The sequence below is a fragment of the Danio rerio genome, chromosome 16 (genome assembly GCF_052040795.2).
Source record: "Danio rerio strain M-AB ecotype USA chromosome 16, GRCz13ab, whole genome shotgun sequence".
NCBI lineage: Eukaryota > Metazoa > Chordata > Actinopteri > Cypriniformes > Danionidae > Danio > Danio rerio.
Genome location: NC_141036.1, coordinates 38,074,750 through 38,101,010, shown reverse-complemented (window position 1 = coordinate 38,101,010; position 26,261 = coordinate 38,074,750). Strand labels below are relative to the sequence as shown.

The window sequence follows — 26,261 nt, the reverse complement described above, 5'->3', positions numbered from 1 at the left end:
TTCTTGTCATCAGCACATCACAAACAGAGGTTTAACCACTAACAATGTGTTCCTCTTTCTTTTAATATGGCCCTCGGGTTACATGAATGAATCTGGATTTGTGGCGCAATATTTTTTTTGTCTGTTTGTTTTTGGTTTGGCAACTTCTGGGGGTTGTAATACTGCTTTAGTTTTACATCGGATTTACCTAAAAAAAAATAAACAGCAATAGTTAACAGTATTTTTATGTCAATAACAGCTAGATTTAGATTTCCAAGAGGAAATAACAGTGCTTGCAAGGAAGCAAAATTAAAATTTAAATGGTTTGATGCAGGCCCTTGCGCAGTGTGCATTTAGGGCTGGGGTAAATTGGTAGTTCACCCAAAAAGTTAATTTACTCACATTTTACTCACTTTGGGTGGTTTTTAAATGTTTGGGTTTTCTCTTAAACACTAAAACACTCTTAAACAGAAGGTATTTTTGAAGAATGTTGGACAGCAGTAGTAATTGAAATCCATTGTAGGAAAAAAAATACTTTGGAAGTTGATACCATTGTCCTACACTTAGGTTTGGAATAAGTGGAAGGTATATGAGTATTTGGTTTTTGGGTGAATTATCCTTTTAAGATTAAAATTGACCAAATAAATAAATAAATAAATAAAAACATTTTTAACTGTAGACCATTAAAAGGTGCAGAAAAAAGTATTGAAATGTGATAACATCATCATTGGTTACAATTTCTAACAGTATAAAATAAAATTTATTATAGCTAAATTTAGTTTGAATGATATTACAATACAGCTTAAAGTTTGAGGTTGGTAATATTTATGATAGGGGTGTCTTTTGTTCTGTTTTTCACAATCATACAGTAAAAACAGTAGTAATATGACGTTTTATTTCCCATATATTCAAAAATGCTATTTATTTTTGTTATGCTACAGATAATTTATTATTATATTTTATGTTTTGCCGTTATTAGCCTGAGATGATTTTTAAATATGATGATTTGGTGCTCGTGAAGGCTATCAGTAGCTACATTTACATGGACATAAGTAATCAAATTATTTACCTTTATCTAATTAAGACACTAATATGATTAAAGTGTTTACATGAGTTGCTTTTTGAATGTTCTTTTCATGACCCCGTTTTACATGTAAACATATAATTCGATTAAAGTCATTGCGTCCCCACGCTATCCACATTTTGCTCCAGAGTTTCATGCGTCCCCAAGCTATCCGCATTTCCTCCAGAGTTTTATGCGTCCCCACGCTATCCACATTTCCTCCAGAGTTTCATGCAATTTTAAGTGCTTCATTTTTAATTTGTCGACTTTAACTGCAGTTTGGCACTTTCATTCAGGAACATTTCATGCATGCCCCTCATCACAAATTGAGATATTAGATGTTAGTATGAACTGCTGGAAGAGTTGTTTTAATGAAATATGATACCACACAGCGAATAGGAAAAAAACCTCTGCATTTTGTGATACGGGTGTCTGTGGTCCTTCACTGACTCAGTAGGTGCAGAAGATAGTGTCAAATAGCCATGTGTGTATGGACTATCCTGTCGCAAAATGCTGTGAAAGTCCTACGCGAAAGTAATAGTTTGATTAAAGTGTTTACAGGTCTGTACTACATTGAAATAATGCAACCAAAATCAGCATACTCCACATTTCTTAATTTGAGTTTTGTTTAGTTTGATTATGACCTTAATCAGGTTAAATTAATAAATAATCCTTGTTTAAATGGTAGACTCTTAATCGTCTTAATCGTATTAAAATCGGATTATTGTTGTCCATGTAAACATACTCAATGTTGGCAATTATCATGTTGTGCTGTTTAATATTTCTGTGATTTATACATCATGCATTTAATTCAGGATTTTTTTGATGAATTATGATCATAGGTCAGCGTTTGTATAATAAAATCTGTCACTTTCAAATTAAATGATCAAATAAAAGTATTCTTTTTCCCAAAACAACCCAAAAAATACTTACCCCAAACTTAAATGAACGGAAACCGTTTGCACTATAGTACAATTAGTAATTGCAAGTCAACCTTAAACTATCTTTCTTTCTATAGTACACTTTATTATATTTCACTATATTTCTATAGTGCTTTATACAACATAGACTGCCAAAGCCACTTCACATACTGTAGATGAACAGGAAATAAATAAGCCGTAACAACATTTCTTTTTGTATGAGATACCTAGCATGTCAGGCAGGAAGAACGCTGGGGTAGTTCTAGTTAGATTGAAACTGAATAAGTTCTGTATAAATTAGTCACTGTTGAAGCAGAATCCACTGAGAGCAGCTTCACTGACACCCCAAAAAAGTGGCAAAGTCAAGAAACTGAAGCTCAAGCTAGGGCTGCTGCACGGTTCTGGCTAAAATGTGAATCATGATTTTTTTTGCTTAAAATGAAGATCACGATTCTTTCTCACGATTATTAAGCGGTAAAATAAAGGTTATTATTATTGTTAATTCTCAAACATATCGTCACCTTGGAATTATAAGGTTTTATCTGCATTCTGAATAATTTTGAGATATTGAGCTTCAAAGTTTCCCCAATCCATATAGCAAACAGTATGTGTGCAACATTTTTATTTTAAGTCTTAAAATGTAAACAAGTTGTCATTTAATAAGAATATGTCAATAACTCAATTTTGACAAATGTCAGATAGAACCTTATAATTCTAAAGTGACAATATGGTAAAACAATACTAATACTATTAGGCCTGTGTGTAGGTCTACAGTTGCTTAAAATGCTAAATTCTGTACAGTCATTATGATGGACTTCAACAGACTTTCAATATGTCCTGTTTGGTAATTCACAGTAAAATGATGACATCAGAATACAACTATTCATAATTATAAAGTTAAATTATTATGTTTAAGACGTGCTTGTCATTGACAGCATTATTAGACCATTTGTTTTCACTGGTAAAATCAGACATTTGTCATTATCAGATTTCTTCTTGCATTATATTCAATATTATATAAGCTATAGTAGCTATACTGACACTGTAAAACATTTATATTTATGCACAACACTGTGTTCGCTATGAAAGAAAAAAACATATCAAATGCTTGTCGTAATCATAACCGTAAAATGCAAAATGATCATTTAAATGATGTGTGGCCAGTTTCATTTTCACTTGCGTGTGCGGCTTTTGGCTGCCGTCACTGTGATAACACACACACACACACACACACACACATGCGAATCATTCTTTCAGCGCGGCTCTCAAACTATTGCTCTGTGCAACAAACTGAACGTTATTTTCAACTTTATTACTTGTTATTCACAGCTTATGTCGTCATTCGTTCTCGGTAGCTCATGGTCAGCTCACGTGTGATTTCGCGGCTGCAAATACATCATTACATGAAGAAAGAAAACCCATTTCTGGGTGAAATATACCTTATAAATACAGTATGTGATACTTTTAACGCCATTTGAAGATGTTCATGTTCCTTTGAAGACTCGTGCGGCCGCCTTTTATGCTTCTCTACTGACCTTGAAAATATAATTATTTGAATCGTAGAAAAGCAGAATTAAGATTGTGTGTAGGGTCGAATCGAGATTGTGATCTTTTTTCGATTAATCGTGTAGCCCTAGCTCAAGCAATTGACAGAAATGCAGAAAAAACCATGAGGTCTACAAACTTGACAATAGGCATTAGTCATGGTGGAAGTGCAGGTCTGAGTATGTCCCAGGGCAGGTGTTCTGACTAACAGAACAGATCTGTGTAGTAGACATTAGTCCACCACAGAGGCCGTGGATTCTAAACACATCCACACAAAGCTCCATGCTTTGGTCTAGAAACCCTATACCATAATATCCATAACCATAATATCTATGGAAGATCATTGCCCTGCACTCCTTAAAGCACATAAAAGTATTTTATGTATTTAGGGCTGTATTTATTATAAAAGTATTTAGGGCTGAATACAAGTCCCCCCAAGCAAACAGAGTAAAAGAACATACATGACCTCTTGAAATTGTTAGCTAGTTTTGAGATGGATGCAGCCTTGGTGAAATAGTTCACTGGCTTATCTCCTTTTCTCATCAGAGGCTTTGGACGGCTGCCATGCACAATGATTTGGCTGAGAGACAGCAAGCCAAGCAGACTGGCAATTATATTGTCACATCTAACCGTGTCTTCACCGCTCAATACTCACTCACTTCGGCCTTTCTCTCTATTTTAGTCTGGTGCTTTAGATTTGCTTTGGCAGAACTTTGCAACTTTCCCTCTTTTTTTCAGTCTTGGCTGCTTCATCTAATGTTACCTGCATACCTGTGGTTGTGATAAGCTGTCTGTTTCAGAACCAGGAAGACTTGCAGTCTTACACAACCTCATTGAGAACAAACTGAAGGAGTGTGAAGGGGCTTGATTTGAGACTGGCCTGAACAGGATATGTCAGATAATGACATGAGTTATGTTTAATGGAGCTTGCGTATGATTTCTGTGATACGCAGATAGACTTGCAGAATCCAGTCATAAAGCATTAGATTTACTATTTAAGGCAAAAGAGTAGGGCTATACATGAGCGCAAAAATAACGTCTGTGAATATGAAATGGAAAAAAAGCTATTAAATAAGAAGTCTGAGTGAATAAATGGCACAGTTTTGTGACACTTGTTTGCTGTATCATTATATTGTCCTGTTTTATTCAGGGAAAATGTCTGTCATGTCATACATGCAGATATGGAGGCAACTTTATGACAACCTGTATAACAAGTATAACTTCAATAAATAAATAATACTAGTTATTAGAACTCGTTTTCTTCCATTTACAGTGTGAAATATATATATATATATATATATATATATATATATATATATATATATATATATATATATATATATATATATATATATATATATATATATATTTATTTAAAGTATTTCCTAAGTGCTTTTTAACAGTAATTTTTATACATAACATTATAACTAATAATTAATTTAAATAATATAACTCATAACTAATTAAATAACAATAACAGTACATAATATTTTATATAGTTTTTTATGCATTTTATGTATTTATTAAAATGTATTTTAGTAATGTGGCAACATAGTTTAGTTTAAACTTCACAGAACATTCTGCATGGCACAGAAAGGAAATTTGTCTTTAAGACAACAATCACACTAACAACACTCATAAAGACAACAGCATAAGTTAAAATTACCAAATTAGCCCCAAACATAATACTGCTCATCATTCTTGACAACCACACTATTCACTTCAAACAGAGATCCGATTTAAGACAACTGCAATTGGGATCAATGCCTTTTATAATCTCTGGGCTTTAAGAATTCTAAACCTGCGTCTAAATACTTCAAATTTCACACACTCTACTATTTTTCTATTTATGTTGACTGGTTAATAAAATCTAGTGTGTACTGCTCTTGTTTGACTTCCCAGACATAGCTCTTTTGTTTTTCTAATATTAAGATTTAATGAACTTTTGCCGAACCAATCTGTGATAATATTAATACATTTAAAATATAACGGGCTATTTATTTCTTCCTGACAGATATATAAAGTGCAATTACAGTGCTAAAAGTGTCATTTTAAGGCTTAACTAGATTAATTAGGCAAGTCACTAGACAAAAGTGTTTTGATTTTCTGACCATTCAAATTAAGAATTCTAAAGGGGGCAAAAAAAGTTGATCTTAAAAATAAATATATATATACAGTTGAAGTCAGCATTATTAGCCCTCCTTTGATGTTTTTTCTTTATATATATATATATATATATATATATATATATATATATATATATATATATATATATATATATATATATATATATATATATATATAAAGATTTCCTAAATTATGTTTAACAGAGAAGGAAATTTTGGTAATAGTTTTTTCTTCGGGGGAAAGTCTTATTTGTTTTATTTCAGCTATAATAAAAGCAGTTTTTAATTTTTTTAAAATCCATTTTAAGATCATAATTGTTAGCCCCTTAAGGCTATATTCTTTTCGATAATCTACAGAACAAACCATTATTATACAATAACTTGCCTAATTACCCTAACCTGCCTAGTTAACCTAATTAACCTAGTTAAGCCTTTAAATGTTGCTAAGTTGTATAGAAGTGTCTTGAAAAATATTTAGTCAAATATTATTTACTGTCGTCATGGTCAAGATAAATTAAAGCAGTTATTAGAAAAGAGTTATTAAAACTATTATGTTTAGAAATGTGCTGAAAAAAATCTTTTCTCGGTTTAACAGAAATTGGTGAAAAAAAATAAACGGGGGCTAATAATTTAGGGAGGCTAACAATTCTGACTTCATCTATATATATGGTATGGGACAACAAATCATTGTGCGATTTATCCTGATATTTCCGACTGCCATACATTATCAATACTCTGGCGCCAAGTATCGATATTTATCTAAATGTAAATAATCTGAATTAATTAAACAGTCTTACAATGACTACCGCAGTTTACTTCTTTCGCTGCAGTACACCCAGTGCATCCAGAAATGGGTGATAAACAATACATCAGAGACGTGGTGTCATTTAATCCTGGGGTTCCCAAACTTTTCAGCCTGCGACCCCTAAAATAACAATGCCAATAACTCGCAACCACCAAGTTCCTCAGGGGAGGTTTTAAATATACAAACGTTGCGCATACAACAATAGGCCTATGTAAACACGAGCATATAGACAACAAAAATTGTGCAACAGTCTAATAACCACATCATTTTTATAGTCATTTGTTAATTTGTTTCATTTAATATTAACCTCACCTATTGAGACTGGTGGACACCATGTTTTCAGCAAGTTTATTCTTTGTTTAATTTTGGAGACTGCCAATCAGATATCATTTTTAATATTGAGTTGTGGCTTGTATTTACTTTTAATGTATTTGATTGCCATAAAGGTGTCAAAGTTTAATCTGGTGCTATAAAATCAATCTGCTATAGATGACACTATTGCTGTGTTGCTAATCTAACATAAACACACCAATCCTATAAAAACTATTAAAAACTAAACATGTTTTATCTTCTGTGGGTTATGGTTAAAATGTGGCAATTCTAATAGTTTAATCAAATGTTTTTGATTTTAGAACTCACCAAGCAACCTCCTGTCATTGTCTTACGCCCCCCAGAGGGTCCCGATTCCCATTTTGAGAACTAGTGATTTAAACCACTGGGTGAGCCATTGCAATGGTGAAAATCTCAGGCATATGGATACCTTCTTCTGTTCAAGCTGGACCAGGTATTTGTGTGTTTCAGACATTTAGCTCTCCCCAATCTTCCACTAATTTCTCCCTCACAGACCTTCTTTCACTTCACTAGATCACTCGGTCAAGCTCGCAGTCAGTGCTGTGAGACTTCATACAGGAATATGTGCTCAAACTATTTCATTGTGTCAAATTGATATTAGATAAAAATATCAACATGAACATATAAGTTGAAGGCCCTTGCATTTATTTAACTTTTGCAGTCTCTGGGAAAGTCTTGTAGATGCTATCATAAAAACGTTGGCTGAAAATGTTAGGGTAATAAAAATAAAACCTGTTAACAGTTCCTTTTTTAATTTGATGAGTAAATAACTAATGTTGTCACTGTCAATATATTTTTGCTTTGTTAAACGTCACTTGGGAAACATTTAAAAAAGAATTATAGTTTCACCAGAGGGATAATCATTTTTCCTTCAACTTTATATTAACAAGAAAATTCATACCAGGCATGACGGTTTTATCACAGGCCACACATTTGGAGGAAAACTCATTGCAGTAGCAGTCGTTGCACAATAGGGCATCATCCTGACTGGTAAAAGGCTCGTCTGCCAGCGAACGGTCACAGCGGAAACAACGAAAGCAGTGCTCGTGGTAATGACGGTCCTCATAAAACAGCTCCTGAATCACAGGGATAAAAAACAAACATCTTAATAAAAATTTAAATCACACTTCATGCCAGAAAAAAGTAATTATATGGGTTTCTTCTTCTTTAGAAGAAAACAAACCGGTCTGTTCCATTCATTTTTAACCAACTCTACTGTACTTTTCACTTCAAACTTGAGCATCATCAGCAGCAGATGTGCACTCATGTCCCCATATTAGTATATCGTGTGGTTATTGCTAAAGACAAGTTGACATACCAACAGATTAGCCTTGTTTATAAGAAAAAAGTCAAAAGAGGCCACAAATTAAATTGCCTTTCCTCAATCCCAAGTACATCTCTGATTAAGATCTAAGTAATAGCAATGAAACAGCCTCTCAAACGCTTGCACATGTGCATCTAGTTATGAGTGTGTGTATGTGTGTGTGGAGGACATGGCGTCTGGGTCGACTCCTCATGTAAAATATGTAAACACATAGTAATAAGACAGGAAGGGTGAAATTTATGACCTGTGCCGCAAATGGCCAAGACAAACAGCAACTTTATTTAGCATCTGCTGTCTCCCGTTGTCAATAAGTCATCAGATTCTTTGTCTCTGTGTGTGTGGACTCGATTTCCTGTGGGGAATTTACTACGATGCTAAATGAACTGCATTGTTTGGCTTTTATTTAATTTAGAGGGGATTAGTTTGAAACGGGAAGGATTAGGACTCAATTGGTTGCTAATGTTTTGCCTTGGGTTTTCAACATTGTTGCTCTGACTGAAGTTGATTGACGTTTCTAATTGAACAAATAAATGCTTCGCTCAAAAGAACCGTTGGACTGTTTCACCATGAAACCACATTAAAAACATTTTATGGTGTAGTTTTTTATGGTGTACAGTTTTTTCCCCCAACCACTCGGAAATGCTTTCATAAAATCAACAATTTGCCATTTAGAGTGAACCAGGCTACTTGATTTCTTTCTCAGAGGTCTGTAATTCAATTATACTTAAAAAAAATAAAGTTCTATTTTTATTAATAGAAAAGTAACCGCTTACAGTGAAAACACAGCTTGCACGTGTGCTTTGAAATATTTTACACAAACCTTTTCCTGCTATTAAATATTTATTATTTTATATCTATTTTTTCATTTACAGTATGTATTTACAGTAAAATATGCATTTAAAAAATGTAAATCGTGTATACTGGTAAAATCTTGTCAGTGCAATAGCAGTCTATCCAATCTGGAAAGTGAAAGACTAGCAATGCAGATTTTACAAGGTAAAATTTGTTCAATTAGGTGTATTCATTACTAGTCACCAGTGAACTCTTTAATGCTTCTGAACTGATACAAAAACTATCTTTGAAAAAAAAAAAAAAGACCACTCATTCTCTAGTTTTTGCCATTAAAGGGCACCTATTTTACCCCTTTTACAACATGTAAGATAAGCCTTTGGTGTCTTCAAAATATGTCTGTAAAGTTTTAGCTCAAAATACCTATCATATAATTTATTATAGATTCCAGAATCTGCCCATTTTTGTGTTTGAATACATTGTAGCTGTTTTTGTAGCCTGTGGCTTTAAATCCAAATGAGCTGCTTCACCCCTCCCACCTTTCCCACTTGCGTATGTGCTTCTCCTGCATTACATCAGATAAACAGCATTCAGTGATCCGGATGAAGCTGAAATACAGCTCATTAGACAAAAATACCAAATACATTTATTCCATGTATTTTGGTTTGTTTAAGCCTTTCTGAAACGATGAGTAACAGAATTTTTACTTTTTACTTTTGAACTAACCCTTTATTGGTATGTTCAGAGAACCGATAATTACTTTAAAGTGATCTTTTAATTTGGCATTTTTACTTTTTTAGTACTTGTAAATGCTTTAAATCTCATTTGAGTATTAGTAGACTGTCTGCATAATGTCTGCTGATATTGCTCCTTCAACAGATATTTAACTGACTATAAGAAACTTTGCAAGAACATGTCAACTTACAACGCTAAACCCAACCCTAAGCTAACAGTCTACTTATAATCTAATGAGAATTAGTTGGCATGTACAGTTGAAGTCAGAATTATTAGCTCCCCTGAATTATTACGCTGCTTGTTTATTTTTTCCCCCAATTTCTGTTTAACTCATTTCTAATAACTGATTTATTTTATCTTTGCCATGATGACAGCACATCATATTTTACTAGATATTTTTCAAGGCACTAAGTCCAAGTATGGTTAGTTTTTAGGATATCTATAAGCTAGTGTGTACCAAAACGGTGACAAAATTCACATTTAGGAGATATAAAACTAATAAAAACATCTAAAGTTTGCAGTTTGACACTTGACACCTACATGGAACAACGGTTTTATTCGTGTCACCTCATACTTCAATTTCTCATTAAATTGAGGTCAATCAAATACTCTAGTATCTGACATGCCCCGCCCCCTTCAAAACGCTTCTCATTTGATGCACTTGTCAGAGCTGTGATAAAACAAAACGCTATTGGCTATTTTTTGAAAGGGAAGGAGCTACTCCATGTCCCACTCTCTCCATGTTTTGGTTGAGATTGTCAAACTTCGAATAAAAAAAAGCACATTTCAAAGCAATTCATGTGACCTTTTAAAAAAAATCTACATACATTACATGTGATGTCATTAAGTAGTAAATAAAATTAGTACTTAAACGTAGATCATGATTAACTTTTACAATATGTATGCTAATTCGGCTTATTTCTGAGCTAAACACAATTAGTCAAAAGCTGTTTTTTTACATTCTTGAAAGATGACAATGTGAATGCTAAAGGACCAAATCTATAATACTTGTTTTGGTCTAAATGAACAAAGAGAACCAGACTACAAATGTAAACACAGCCTATATTAGCAGACCTGTCCCTTTAATTAGCGTCACTCACTCTTGAATCGTGTCCAATCAGCTCTTTGCATTCGTCGCAGGTGTTAGCGAACAGACTGTCGTAGCAGGGGATGCAGTAAGGGTTTTCCTCCGCCTGGATGTACTTTCTGCCATATAAAGACTCCTTACAGTTGTCGCAGTCGAAACGCTCGCTCATGTTGCTCCTGATCCCGAGTTCAGTCCCTGTAACACAATAGGTGAGAGCCTTCAATCACAGGGAAAGACAAACTAGCAAACACAGGCAGATCCATCATAAGGCAAAGTGACTATTAAGTTTTATTGCTCTGTGATGATAGCTGGGAAATGAGAGGGAGGAAGCTGGAATTTCAGCACACGACTCTATTCTGTGTGTGACGTGGCAGCTGTAGTGCAGATTTAAGAAGAGCCAAGTGTTAAACACTTCAAAGTTCACCCTACACTTTTTTGTGATTATAATCATGGTCATTTGAGAGCTGTGTTTTGCTTGGCCACAGAACAAAGGGTTTAACTTAAGAATCTTTTTTTTTTCATGATTGTTGAGATGTTTGAGTAAAAGTATTTTAACTTATAAATAAAAATGCAAGACAATCCTTTTTTGAAATTTATGCATGTGCTCGGCTTAGTCCCTTTATTCATCAGGGTTCACCACAGCAGAATGAACTGCCAACTTATCCAGCATATGTTTTACAAAGCAGATGCCCTTTCAGCTGCAACCCAGTACTAAGAAACACCCATACAGTCTCACGCACACACATACACTACGGCCAACTTAGTTTAGCATTGGAGCATTGGATAAAACATGCACAGAAATGCCAACTGACCCAGCCGAGACTCGAACCAGTGACCTTCTTGCTGTAAGGCGACAGTGCTAACCACTGAGCCACCGTGCTGCCACATTTTTTTTTACTTGAAAGAAATTTAATTTATTTAATCAGCAAAAGACCATATAAATTGATTTAACGTAACACTAATGACTCAATCAAATGCTGTGTTTACATTAACCCATATCATCCACTTATAATTCGTCCAGTAGCCAAATGTGACAAATGGGAAAGAAATTGCCAAATTAATTTCAATGCAGTTTACAAAATGCAGTTTAATACTTTAATCAATATAGGACATGAAACACTCAATAATATTAACAATTAAGTTTGTAAGGTCAATTGACAAAATTAGCTTTTATCAAAAACATCCTCCATTAAAGTAGTATAAAAGCTTTTATGAATTCAGGGATCAATGATCAGACATCCCATTTTGGTGTATGCATCAATTTAAATGTTGTTTGTACTAATGTATTTTATATATTGCATCAAAAAACAGTGTCTACTAAAGTTTCAAACAACTTGTGAAAATGAAATGTAAAACTACTGGTGCAGTAACAATAATTACCCCATTAACAGATATATTCAACCCTGGCTCATTGCACATTTGTGAGAACCGAGTAATATGTACCCTGGACTTCCAGTGAATGCTGGCTTGTGGGCCAAAGTTAAGCAAAATTGCCATGGCAATTTTTAAAATTTATTTATTGGTTAAAAATGACTAGAAAACATCGCTTTATTAAAAAAAAAAAATAAATAAACAATAATAAAAAAATATTTATATATATATATATATATATATATATATATATATATATATATATATATATATATATATATATATATATATATATATATATATATATATATACATACACATACATACAGTTGAAGTCAGAATTATTAGCCCAAGAGCCAGGAAATTTTCACAGTGTTTGATAGTATTTTTTTCTTCTGGAGAAAGTCTTGTTTGTTTTATTTCGGCTTGAATAAAAGCAGTTTTTATTTTTTTTTTTATGAACCATTTTAAGGTCAAAATTATTAAAAGCAAATTATTAAGCAAATTTTTTTTTTCGATGGTCAACAGAACAAACCATCGTTATACAATAACTTGCCTAGTTAACCTAATTAACCTAGTTAAGCCTTTAAATGTCACTTTAAGCTGTATAGAAGTGACCTACCGTTAGTGTTTTCAAAAGCAAACTAGAAGAGAAAGACCATTACGGAAAAGCCATGTGCTTTTACCACGAGTTCAGACTGCTGTTTTGAGTTTTGTTTTACCAAGTTTTTGGAACCGTTATCCGCTGGACTCTACCCCAAACAAATATTTCTTGGTTCTCAAAAATGTAGCCCTGCGCACATATTTCCAATGAGCCTGTGTTTTATTACAGTAAAATTCTAACAAAATATTGATTCTGACTTGAGCTTTTTAAATTTGTTAAAAAAAAAAAACTTTCTAAATGATATTGCACTTTAAATAATTAAAAATGCCCTGTTAAAATATGGTTAACCATAGTTTGAAGGATTGTGGCAAAATATAAACTTTTAAAATGACAATTAATTAGTATTCTGGGTATTCTGAATATTCCTGACCTGATTTTTTAATAAATAAGCCTTCGATACACTGAATGATAAAAATAATAAATGTATGAGACAACTATATTTAAAGCTGCGCTATCCCCTGATTTAATCATTGTTCTAAGTTTGATCCAATTTCTGGATTCTGGATTTTGGCGCCTTGCTTAGGCATCGGCATGCCAGAAAACAGACAAGCCCACCGCAGAGTGACAGATAAAAGGCCTTGAGATCACAGAGGTAAGACTATATTCTTGACTGGAAAAAGACCTTGTTCTGTTGGAGGTCTGCACATTTGCATGCTTCACCAGCAAATATTTGTGAAGTAAACACTTGTGCCTTGGATGCGCAGACCACCTAGAGAGCGTGTTTAGAGAACAGCAAAAGTGACGAGAACTCTTACGTTTTAGAAAGAACAAGCGCTGATCCTGAACAACACAGATGGGAGTATGTTTTTATTTTGTAATTCCTGTCTCGCATTTTCATCGAGGAAAAATAGATCAGATTTGTTCACATTCGCTGCAAAAACATATTTCGGTTTCACAATGCGAGATGATAAAACCAGTACAAGCAAAACTCTCTCTATATACATGATTCTGGTTAATAAAACCAGTCATGTGTTGCATTGGTATATTTTTGTCAATAACCAATAATAAATTGTATGAGTCCCAAAAAAATTGACTATTAAAATCATGTTCTATAAAAGATTTCCATAAAAATTTAAATTACCTTTTGTAAATATATAAAAATGAAGCATTTTAATAAGCACTCATATTTGGATGTGTTTCAATCCTCAGATTGCAGATTTTAAAATAGATTTATCTTGATCAAATATTGTCCTATCCTAACAAACCGAACAGACACACAACATCATAAGATGTTAATATTTGGTTAGATTTAGGTTGTGATGTCAGGTGACCAAAATTCAGTGTCTAGTCAAAATCTAAGGACAAAGTTGATGTCAAATGACATTTATATTTGGTGGATTTGATGGTGTTGATAAGTGACCAAAATCCAACTTAATTTATTCATCAGGGATGGCAATCAAAATCCAACGTCTAATAGACATCATAGTGGTAACGTCTTTAGTGTAATGTGAGAAGACGCTGACAAAGGAGTTGCAGATCTAAATGCATGGTTGATTAGGAGAATGGTCAGGCAAGCAACAGTCAACACATGAACAAACAGATGTATACGGGCAATCCAGAGTTGTGGTCAATACACAGGTGAATAGTCAGTACAGGCAGGCAGCAGACAACGTAAACAAACAAACAAACAAGGCGATGGTCAAAACATGGCAAAGCAAGGCAAGAAAAACACATTGTAAGGTTAACAGTTACAGATAAACAAGACTGAGCACTGACGTGTGTGTGCACTGTATAAATAGTCCTTGAAATCAGTCCTTGACAATCCTTCAGCTGTGTGTGTGTGTGTGTGTGTGTGTGTGTGTGTTTGTGTGTGTGTGTTTGTGTGTGTGTTTGTGTGTGTGTGTGTGTGTGTGTATGTGTGTGCGCACAATCAGCAGAATCTGGAACAGGTGCATGTGAGCAGTGCATGACTGGATCTGTAGTCCATATAATGGCAGATTTGTAATTAGCGATCTGCGTTTTTTTTTTACTAGTGATCTGCAAGGGTTGGCTTTCTGGTGATTATGACAAGTAGACATTGATATTTGGTTGATTTTAGGTTGGACGTTAGGCTTTGACGTTGGCCTGACGTTGAGTTCTGATGTCAACCTGATTTTCATTCCCAAACAAAATGCAGTACAACGTCATAGGTGTACATTTCTGCCAACCGCAATGTCCTTCTTGCGCATCCGTGAGAGGAGCCAGATGGCTTGTCGTGCATAATATATCAACTTGATATCAACTGATCTACCCACCTCCCCCTTTCCTATCCCAACCGATTGTGTTTTCAAAAGCAAACTAACAAAAAAAAAGGCCATTGTGTTGTGAAAGCAGCACATGACTGGATCTGTAGTTCATATAATGGTGGAGTAGTTCTATAGCGATCTGCATTTTTTACCAGTGATTTGCAAGGATTAGATTTCTGGTGATTGTGCATAGGGGTCAAGGACAATACAGATGACTTTGTGTTTTTGATTTATTTGGTAATGCCTGTCTTGCATCAGCCGCTCTTCATAGGTGAGAACAGATCAGATTTGTTCCCATTCGCTACAATAACATACCACACGTTCACAATGCGAGGTGTTAAAACCATTTACAGTACGCACACAAACCAAGAGTGTAATAACAACACCGGCTTGACCTCACCATAAGCGTTCAGCTCTGCTAGTGCCCGTCACAGAATAATATTGTTACAGCGTTGCGGCAACGCTATCAGGTTGCCAAAACATTAGCGAGACGTTGGAGGAAAGCCTTATGATAAGTGATAGGCCTCCCTGTTAGAGACAAGCCCCAGTGTATCAGTTTTCAGCCAGCTAATAATAATAATCAGCCACCACTAAAATAATGAATCTATCTGCGCTGCCCGTCTTCCGCATAGAGGGTGGGTGTAATCATGGGATACGAGATGAAAGATTTCGGCCAGCGCGTTTCATCTTTCCTCTGGCATGACAAAAGACTCAAGTGATGGTGGGTGTGAAAGGCCAAGATAAAAAAAAAAAGGGTGACGCGCCTCCCAAAGCTTCATAAATAATCAGCTGACAGTCTTTTGCTACGGTGATAGCACTTACTCTCAGCTCTAAAAGCTTCTTTCCTCTGGATGTGCTCGTAAATTAGGGAGTGTTAATGTTTAAGGCTCCTGCAGCCCCTGCTTTACATCATTACAGAGCTGCGTTTGAGGGAATGTGAAACGCCTCTGCTCACATCAAGGGGATCGTGCTTGTGTTTTTCTTGACGACAGGTCATGACATGCTTTTTTTGTCATAGTCATTCATTTATACAAGGGTACTTTATAAATGCACATTTTCGATTGTTTGGCTTTGTACACACGAAGCAATCGAGGGGTGACTAGAAAATTTTACACTTAGCAAATTATAATTGATATTATCTTAATATAGACATTTGAAAGGTTTTCTTGAAAATTATTAAATTAATACTTTACATTTACATAAACTTTTTATTAATTATTAGAAGGTATGTTCACAGAATAAATGTATTATTACTGAAAATAAGGTTTTATGGACTTCACAGTGGTACGGTGGTTATAGCATGATCGCCTCACAGCAAGAAGGTCACCGGTTTAACCCTTGGTTGGGTCAGTTGACATTTCTGTGTGGTGTTTGCATGTTCTCCCCGTGTTTGCGTGGGTTTCCTCCGGGTACTCCTGTTTCCCCCACAAGTCCAAGACATGTGATACAGGTGAACTGGGTAAGCTAAATTTTCTGTAGTATATGTGTGTGATTGAGATGTTGGATGTTTGGATATATGGATGTTTCCCAGTGATGGGTTGCAGCTGTAAGGGCATCCGCTGCGTTAAAGTTTGGAAGCCCTTTTTTTTTTCTTATGTTAAAACTCTCCAGCTGGATCTTGACTGATCACCCTTGCTAGTTCTTGGCAATAATAATAAATCAGTTTGTAATCTTTCATTTCTCAAACTGTAACATTGGGATTGTTGCATGAATGTATACATCTGCCCCTCATTTAGTTGTGTAATTGGGTTTTATTTTATTCTATTAATATTTTCAGTTGTTATTTATTGTTTTATTTTTATTTTTTTTGTGGTTTTCACCTTTTATTGGTAGGACAGTAGAGAGTATAGACAGGAAAGCATATGGAGCAGAGAGAGGGGAAAGATCGGCATAGGACCTTGAGGCGGGAATCGAACTCCGGTCGCTGTGAACACCGAAGTGTCATCTGTCACTAACCATTACGTCATTGATGCTGACATGGTTTTATTTTATTTAAAGAGCCCATATTATGGGTTTTTGAAAATTCCCCTCTATGTAGTGTGTAACACAGCTCTAAGTGAAGTGAAGTATCCAGCTAAGGCTTAAATCTGTAAGAATACAGTGTTTAAAACTGTTGATTCATCTATAAAAGAGTCGACTCATAGTGCTTCAAACGAGTCACCTTGATACCGATTCATTAGGTGTTTCGCCATGACGTACGAACGAAACCAAGTTATTCACGTGCACGCGCAAACCCGGGAGATTTCAAACCTGAGGCCCCGCCCTCTGACGCAGAAACCCAGACACACACACACACCCACACACACACAAACATGCCGGTCGATTGAAGTCACACTGCAGATGGATATATTGAGTCTCTACCCAAAGATGAAACCTCAGCATTATAGCCAAGCAGTTGGAAACTACTGGAAACTTCTGGAAACTACATGCTACAAAGAATACTTCATCAGCGTTTGTTAAAGGAAGGATCAGTAAAGAGTAACTTACTGATGGACGTCAGGATGGATTTTTCTTCCTCCATTTCTCAAGTGTAAGTGTGATTAAAGTTGCCTCGTTGACTCTAGCTTGCAAATGTATTTAGTTGTGATTTGTTACTTGTAACCGCGTGTACTGTATCAGGTTAACTGGCTATATTCTCTTACCGCGTGCAAAGTCACGTTAAAAACGCGACGCGTGCTGCTTTGTTAACGGAGCTCCGTGGACGAGGAGTAGTGTGTGTGTCTGTGTGTGCGTGTGCGCGCGCTGTCGTCCGGAGGTGTGTGTAATTGTGTGTGTGTGTGTGTGTGTGTGTGTGTGTGCGCACGCGCGTTGTTGTCCGGAGCAGGGTTAAGTGCGTGTGTGTGTGTGTGTGTGTGTCTGCAATATGTGTGTGTACATTGACCCACTGGCAGCTAAAATCCACGCCTACACTATCGAGCGTGTATGAACTGTGATTACTTTTATATTGCTGATTAGCTGTATGGCATTTCACTCTCTGACTGAAGGCAGTTGACCAATCGCAACAGACTGTCATTGGTCCAATCAGCGCAGATTAGCTTCGCGCTAAGGAGGGGTTTGGGAACAAATGAATCACTGGACGATTCATACAGGGGTCGCTGGGATAATTAGGTAAAAATAAATGCAGATTATGTTTTTTGACCTTGCATGCATATTAAACTGTTGTTGGAGACCCTTACAACCAAGATATGACCAAGCATGCATGTCTGTATTTATATAAGCATAATAAATATACGCAATACACACACATATATGTCAAAGCAAACTTTTCATTTAAATGTGATTTAATCACCATTCATTTTTACTTCGCACTAAATTCTAAATTTTTTTATATAAAACCAAAAAAAGGCTTTTTAATAATTCTAGAATATATACGTTTTTGTTTTAGTTGATATTGTAGTACATCATTGTTACGTCCTTTTAAATGTTTATATTAAACTAAGAGCATGTGACGTAATATACGATAGTTCAGTGTGTGTGACAAGCAGATGGAGAAAGAAATGAACTGCAAACCAAATATCACTGCAATTATTTATTGCCCAAACTTCTAGTGAAACCAGTGAAAATATTTTACTTTTTTTAATTCAATTTTTTGTTAAAGTTTTAAAGTTTGTTTAAAGTTTTGTGTAATATTTTATTTGATGTCAACTTTATTTCATTACATTTTTTAAAAACAATAATTCTACGACAACCCAATGCCCTTCAGAATTCCCATTAAAAGCATGTAAACCCAGCAGCTGTTTTTTAGTCAAGAGCCAGCTTTTCCACAGGTGTGTGTGAACACCTGGCATTCATCCCACAACCACCATCTACTTCCATCAAACCCCTGTGCTAATGACTTCCTGCCAGCTTAACAGTCTGAAAGAAGGATAAATAAATCCTAAATGCAGCATGTTTGGATAAAATTTAAATATTCTCATAAACATCTTATAAATGTACAGCACACAGACTATATGTTGCTTATAATGAAAGCGGACAGATATATGCATCATTTCTTTTGATTTGGCAAGAGTACAGCATGCTACATTTCACATTAAATGTAATCTAAACACAGCAAGGGGCTGTTTGCACATGCCAGAAAGAATCACCAACAGTGTTTGGAAAGCCTCATCGTTCACCCCAATAACGTCAACAATAGCAGTCTTGCAGCTTCACTACAAGTGTGTTTACAGTCTCTGGGGAAACGTGGACCTACTTTCAATAACTCCTTCCTGCTAATCATTAAAGATGAGGTATACTGTAGAGAGGAGATATTGTTCCAGCTCAGATGATACATATATAAATACATCTAGTCAAGGATGATGACTGTTATTACCTCTATAATAAAATCTAAGAGTTCATTTATTGCTATACGTGTTAATGCAACCTTTTCTTTTGAAGCTTGTGTCAATATCAAGACAATAGTGCTCACCATCTATGAGTACACCCTTCACAAATCTCTCTTTAAAATGAATATTTTCTATAGGATGCTTTACAATATTATTACAATTTATATATATTTCTTTCTCTCTCTCTCTCTCTCTCTCTCTCTCTCTCTCTCTCTCTGTATGTGTGTGTGTATATATATATATGTATATACATATATATATATATATATACAGTTGAAGTCAGAATTATTAGCCCCCTTTTGATTTTTTTAGAGTTTTTAACAGAGCAATGCAATTTTCACAGTATGTCTGATAATATTTTTTCTTCTGGAGAAAGTCTTATTTGTTTTTTTCGGCTACAGTAAAAGCAGTTATTAATAAAAAATAAATAAATAAATAAATAAATTTTTGGGACAAAATTATTAGCCCCCTTAAGCTAATTTTTTTCGATAATCTACAGAACAAACTATCGTTATACAATAACTTGTCTAATTACCCTAACCTGCTTAGTTCACCTTATTAACCTAGTTAAGCCTTTTAATGTCACTTTAAGCTGTATAGAAGTGTCTTAAAAAATATCTAGTAAAATATTATGTACTGTCATCATGGAAAAGATAGAAAATAGAAAATACATCAGTTATTAGAAATAAGTTTTTAAAACTATTATGCTTAGAAATGTGCTGAAACAATCTTCCCAGAACAGAACAGAAATTGGGGGAAAAATAAACAGGGGCGCTAATAATTCAGGGGGCTAATAATTCTGACTTTAACTGTGTGTGTGTGTGTGTGTGTGTGTGTGTGTGTGTGTATATATATATATATATATATATATATATATATATATATATATATATATATATATGTATGTATGTATGTATGTATGTATGTATGTATGTATATATATATATATATATATATATATATATATATATATATATATATATATATATATATATATATATATTAGATTTTTAGTCAGTACTATAGCCAAAGTACAAAGCCAAATCTGGAGCTAATCTAACAAAAAAACTTACAATAACAGTCCAAAAATTAGTAGCCCAAGAGAAACAAAAAATATACAAAATTTGGAGACTAAATTGTTATTTTCCTAAATATATATCTGTTTAATAAACCTGTTTTGTTCAAATGCGCCAAAATATATTACACATATTCACTGAGAAATGGATACAGTATTTTCAAATTGGGGTGTACTCACTTATGTTGAGCACTGTATATTGTGATTATATTTTCAGCAATTACTAAAAAACCCGAAATATTCAATAGCATCATATGCACCATCTTAACTCCACCTGCTCCTGAAGGTCTCTATCACCTCCAGGAGCCTCTGATCAGGGTGGGAGCACCGTCTTGTGGTGCCATCACAGAGAGGCTAGAACTGTGCATTCACAATTCAACATTCACAAGTCAACTTTATAGTAAAGAGGTATGACGAGGTTCTGCGGCAACCAGTCGAAATTAACACCTCCACCGCTTGAGAGAATTCCACACGCCACAACTTGATCTTCCATGGTTAAATTTGATCAAGCACAACAACATTATCATGCTTGAAAGCATGTTTTTCTGCAGAAATGTAACTGATTTGCTGCAACGACCCCTTTAAATACGAGATCAACATAACAAATTTTCATGCTCTCGCCAGTGGAGCAGTAAAGTCAGACAGCAATGTCGCCAGGGCATCCAGAGCGAACTTTGACGCTTTCGCCACCTTCGGTGTGACCACACAGTAAGTCACGTTCCAAAACCTTTTCATTCAGTGTTCCTCGCTGGTGGAATGATCTCCTAACTCTAGCACTAAATTCTCTGAGCACAAACAAGTTAGTTTGAGAAACTAGCACTTCTGTATTGCCTCTTCTTGTTTAATCACTGAAAACCTCCAAAAGCATCTGCTAAATGATTAAATGTAAAAGAGCAGTAAGTGGAAAGAGCAGCATGGGAGAAAATGATCAGTTTGGACTAAGGTGGAGGGCATGATGTCATCAGTGACCCCAAGGCTGGACGTCCAGAAGTGATTTATTCCAGAAGCACAGAAAGAGTCCGATCTGGCTTTGGTTAAAAGCTAACATGATTTTAGTACAGAACCGCAAGTAAGCCTCTGACACACTGCAGCTGAGAGTGTAAGCCTTCCTAGCGTAAAGTGTTTTGTGACTGATGAACCGGCATGTGGTTAAATACCAAAACTGTGAGCAAAACAGACCTTGAGGGCTGAGGATGTCCAACAAAACACCATGACCCGTCAGCTCTGTTTATTTAATCTAGTCTGCAAAATGTCACTGCTTTTAGACAAACCATCGGAATATTTCACACTGAGACTACAAGAAAAACAAGAGGTGCTTTAGCACTGAAGCTGTTTCTTTTATTGTATACATATTTATATCAACAATAATGAATTAAATTATGATTTTTAATAGTTAATTTTCAGTAATTTAAGGTTAATTAAAAGTTGCATTTATCAAATTTACAATGCTCAATATTTTCATCCATTTCTCAGTGAATATAGGTCGTAAAAAGCTGATAAATTAATAATGAGAAAATTAAGGCCCTTAAAAGCTATTAAAAAGTCTTAATCACGTTTTTACGAAGCCTTCATTTTTGTTCAAGCGTTGTCTTAAGTGTTTGACTCCAAAAAAACATAAATCTATTTATTTTTCTCCCAATATTAAAAACGGTATGCTTGATACATGCGATTGGTTCGCGCCGTGGCACGTCCGGCCAAGCTCCTCTGTCCAGGTGATGCCACGTAATATGTGACAAATGCGGGAAGGTAATGTGACACTCTCCGTATGTAGCGAAACCTCGGGTTTCCTCCCATCCAAAGATATACATAATTAAGCAATCCAGGCACTAGTCTACTCCCTTCCTGCATATACCCTGTTATTAAACATATACATTTATAAATGCCACCAAACATCTTTATAAATAACAATATAATACATTTAAATTCATGTGAAAATTAAAACTACAAACTTTAAACAAAATGTTATATATCTTTTGTTTCTGTAGATTTTTCCTCTTTTTAAAATTTTCATTTAATATTTTCCCCTAACATACGAAGTTGGGAGCACTCATTTTTGCACTGTTGATGTAAGTTAATCAGTTAGATTAGCTCCTGATTTTGCTTCAGCATAATGACCAAAATAATAAGTAATTTGCACAAATATAATATTATAAAGCTTTCTATAGAAAATATGCATTTAAATTAGTACTAGGACTAAGAGATTTTTTGTACACTGCACTGTGCAGTATTTGCATATAACAAACCACACCGTAAGAGTCTGCTATTTTAGTATTTATTTTATTTCAATAATGGTTTTAATTTACTAGTTTTTTTTTTTTTCAGTTTAATCTGAAAGTCTTAGTAATGTTGTTTTTATCATTTTTACAGTTTAAATCATTTGTATAAACAGTATAAATAAACTACATTTATTTGCATTTAAACTGTTTTTCTTTGGTAACAACTATTGTTTATTATGTATTAGTTAATGTGTTAGCTAAAGTTAATTTACTAACATGAACAAACAATGAACAATACATGTATTACAGTATGCATACATGCATCTTTGTTAATGAAAATCGCAATCGCTTAAGTAAAGAAACAAAATTGTAGGTTTCCTAAGCAAAAAAAAAAATTTTTTTGAACATACAGTTAATAAAACAGTTTTATGAGTAAACTCAACACTGAGCTCAAAAATATGTCCACATAACCTAGAATTTTAAACTGAGTTAACAATTTGTAAGTTGAATATGTTACAGTGTGTTAACTTACAGTTCAAGTTAACTCACTAATGTTAAAAAGCATAAATTTGGTTATTAATAATGCATTAGAAGATGAAGTAATGGTTGTCATCATTGACCTTATTTAGATCAATTTAGATCATATTTAGCTTCAAGCCATATTATTGTTCTAATTTTAATCTTCTGTCAATGTTTGTTGCTCGAGGATGATGAACACAGAGACAACACACAGCTTTAGCCTCCAGCATAGACAGTCTCATCTGCTGGTGTCTTCTTCCAGGACATGTAGAGCTGCTGTCAACCTGTCTTCCTCTATAAAGGAAATGAGGATTCTGGCGGCCACAGACCAGCTCTTTAATATCTCAGAGCAGCCCTTTTTTTCGCTGCCTGGTCTGAAGGATATGGCAGCGCTTCTCCGAAAGGTCTGTGAGATTCTTGGGGAATGACAAGGCCACAATGGCATGTTTATGTAAGTTCAGAGAGGCCAGGCTGAAAGGGAGCAGGGCTTCAGGGGCAACGCTCAACAAGACCCCCGTCCCACTGCAGCTTCACAGACAACAACACTAATCCTCTGACCAAACTCCCATCACGCTCTGCTTGACTTTAAACGGGCCGCCGGTGCCTCCCGCTGGGAATCTGACCCGGGCCCTTCCTGTTCCTGGGGTCCAGCCAGAGCCCGAACGGTCAAACGTCTGCTGGCCGATATGGCCACTTGCCACCTCACCACGGCTATTACACAACATAGCCAATTCAGTCACGCTTTTATCATCTGAAATTGTATGGCTATTAAAAACATGGATATGAATATGCATTCATTGGCCATAACATGTTGGGTTAAATATTGACAAACTATTGGTGTAACAGATCACAAATCTCATGGTTTGGATCACATTGGGTTTTTTTTAGTCATGGATGGGACATTTTTTCTGATCAGCCAAAAAGAGGAGAAGACAAATGTAATTTGCTTTCTGTTTATTACAAAAAACCTGCAAGAAAGCTGCAAGACACTTGGTTTTAACAAACAGAAATTAGAAGCTGTAATTTTACTAAAAATAAAATGAAGAAATAATCAGCTTAATAAAAATAAATTGTAAAATATTCAGTACAGTGACAAATTCACTGTTGCTGATGACGCTAAATGTAAAAATCTAACAATATAATATGTAAAACCCATATTTATTTCACTCATAAAACTTCGTTTCATTGCTAGTTGTGTAATTTTTTAAGAATTATTCAGTTACATATTTTTGATGGCTGGTTGTCGCCACCTATTGGTTAAATAATGTAATTGCTGCCTACAACTTTTTGTTTTTAGCATAATTAAATGCAAATGATGTTAATTTTAATCTTTACCATAAACATCAGTGGTTTTATCTAAACTATAACTGTTCTCCCAGTACTTCTGTGTTATTTGACTGTTTGTAACTTCATAACTAACTCAAAAGACTAAATACTTGATCTCTTTTTTGATTTTGGAGTTTTTCAAACACAGATTTGAATGCAGCGATTCGAAGGATTAATAAACATGCAAATCACCATTATTTATAACTTATGTTGTGTGGATGTTGACATCTTAAAAACATCTTTAATGAAACCCACCACATCCCGAATAACCTACCACAACTTTTTCCATCTTCATTATATTTTACAGGAAAGCCTAAATGCTTTCCCACATGCGATTTGAATGACAGGAGAGGCGATCTCTCCGTTATCATTACAAATTTAGGATTGATCTACCAGTAAAGAAATTGCCCTTATCCACAGGCCACATGTGTTCCGAACCGTATGGTTGCCATTCATACAAATCATATATGAACCGGGATTTGTTACATCCCTAGGACAACCCCAAAAGTAGGGTTAAAAATGTAACCCATTGGGAAATACTTTAAATTTGGGTTTAAACAACATCTGTCAACCTTTAAAATGGATTTAAAAAAGTTAATGATTTTGTCTAAAACTATTAAACAACACCAATTTTGCCTTGCGTTTGAAATCTGTACTTTAGACTACTGTACATTTAGTCATTTAGCAGATTCTTTCAACAAATATATAACCAGCAATATTTATGTAATGCAAAATACTCAATTTGATATGGGAAAATAAAATATGTAATAAGATTTTAACTTTTAAGGAAACAATCTTTCTGTCATCATTTCATTAGTTCTTTCTTTGAGAGTTTGGGTGTCACCGAATACCAGTTTCCAACATTCTTCAAAACATCCATAATATTTTTGTATTCTTTGTAAGATCTTTGTCAACTTGAGTGTGAGTAAATGCTAAGAAAAAAAATCATTTTTGGATGATCTCTTTTAGGGTCAAACAGAGTAAGGAGTGCAAGTAAGATGATAAAGGTTTATAAATGAATCTGGCAAGTGAAAATGTAGCATATGGATGAACAGACTGCAGCACAGTGAGATCAGTCTGTTGCTGGAGCAGATCCAGAAGCAGCGATAGCTCCAGATTTGATTTACAGTCAGCAGAAAACATCACACCAGCACATACTACTGGATATCATCTGAGGCCACACAATAACACAATATTGTCATCTATAATCAAATTATTCATTAATTCTTTTTCTTCTGGCTTAGTCTCTACTTCAGAGAGCGCCACAGTGGAATGAACCACCAACTATTTCAGCATATGTTTTACGCAGCGGATTCCCTTCCAGCCACAACCCAGTATAGGGAAACACCATATACACTCATTCACACACATGCTCATATACTATGGCCAGTTTCGTTTATTTAATTCACCTATAGCACATGTCTTTGGACTGTGGGAAACCGGAGCACCCTGTGGAAACTCATGCAAACACGGGAAGAACGTGCAAACTCTACACAGAGTAGCCAACTAACCAAGCTGGGACTTGAACCAGCAACCTTCTTATTGTGAGGTGAGAGTGCTAACCACTGAGCCACCGTGCCATCCTGATCTAATTATAGTTCACAAATTATAAATTTCATTTAATTAAGTAAATATCTAAATATAGTGCATTTGTTCTTCTGCCAAAACAATAAAAGTTGCTTTAATAAGTTGCTTTTAGTACAAAAAATGTCTTAATTTTTTTTTAAACCAAAATATTTACGTTCATTTTGAACATGATTTCCAAAATAAACTAGGGGTGGGACAAAATATCTACATGCTGATATATCGTGATATT

The 26,261-nt window shown here is 34.8% G+C and overlaps 1 protein-coding gene and 1 non-coding gene across 9 annotated transcripts in view; one reads left to right on the top strand and one right to left on the bottom strand.

The window, feature by feature from the left end:
- fhl3a (four and a half LIM domains 3a) overlaps positions 1 to 26,261 on the bottom strand; it is a 73,656-nt gene that overhangs the window by 5,960 nt on the left and 41,435 nt on the right. For all 3 annotated transcript variants that reach the window (XM_087287323.1, XM_087287322.1, XM_087287324.1), the window contains exons 2-3: positions 10,738 to 10,919; positions 7,691 to 7,865 (exon numbers count right to left, since the gene is read on the bottom strand). In XM_087287323.1, the coding sequence (XP_087143449.1) occupies positions 7,691 to 7,865; positions 10,738 to 10,893 (331 nt within the window). In that variant the 5' untranslated portion in view covers positions 10,894 to 10,919. The remainder of the gene's footprint in view (positions 1 to 7,690; positions 7,866 to 10,737; positions 10,920 to 26,261) is intronic.
- The window catches only part of LOC147833392 (uncharacterized), a 68,944-nt gene that overhangs the window by 21,786 nt on the left and 20,897 nt on the right, over positions 1 to 26,261 (top strand). For 4 of the 6 annotated variants that reach the window (XR_015511661.1, XR_015511660.1, XR_015511663.1 and 1 more), the window contains 2 exons: positions 7,071 to 7,222; positions 23,307 to 24,641. This is a non-coding gene — a transcript (uncharacterized LOC147833392). Of the gene's footprint in view, positions 1 to 7,070; positions 7,223 to 23,306; positions 24,642 to 26,261 lie in introns of those variants that run through there. The other 2 variants (XR_015511664.1, XR_015511665.1) reach the window with 1 other exon arrangement.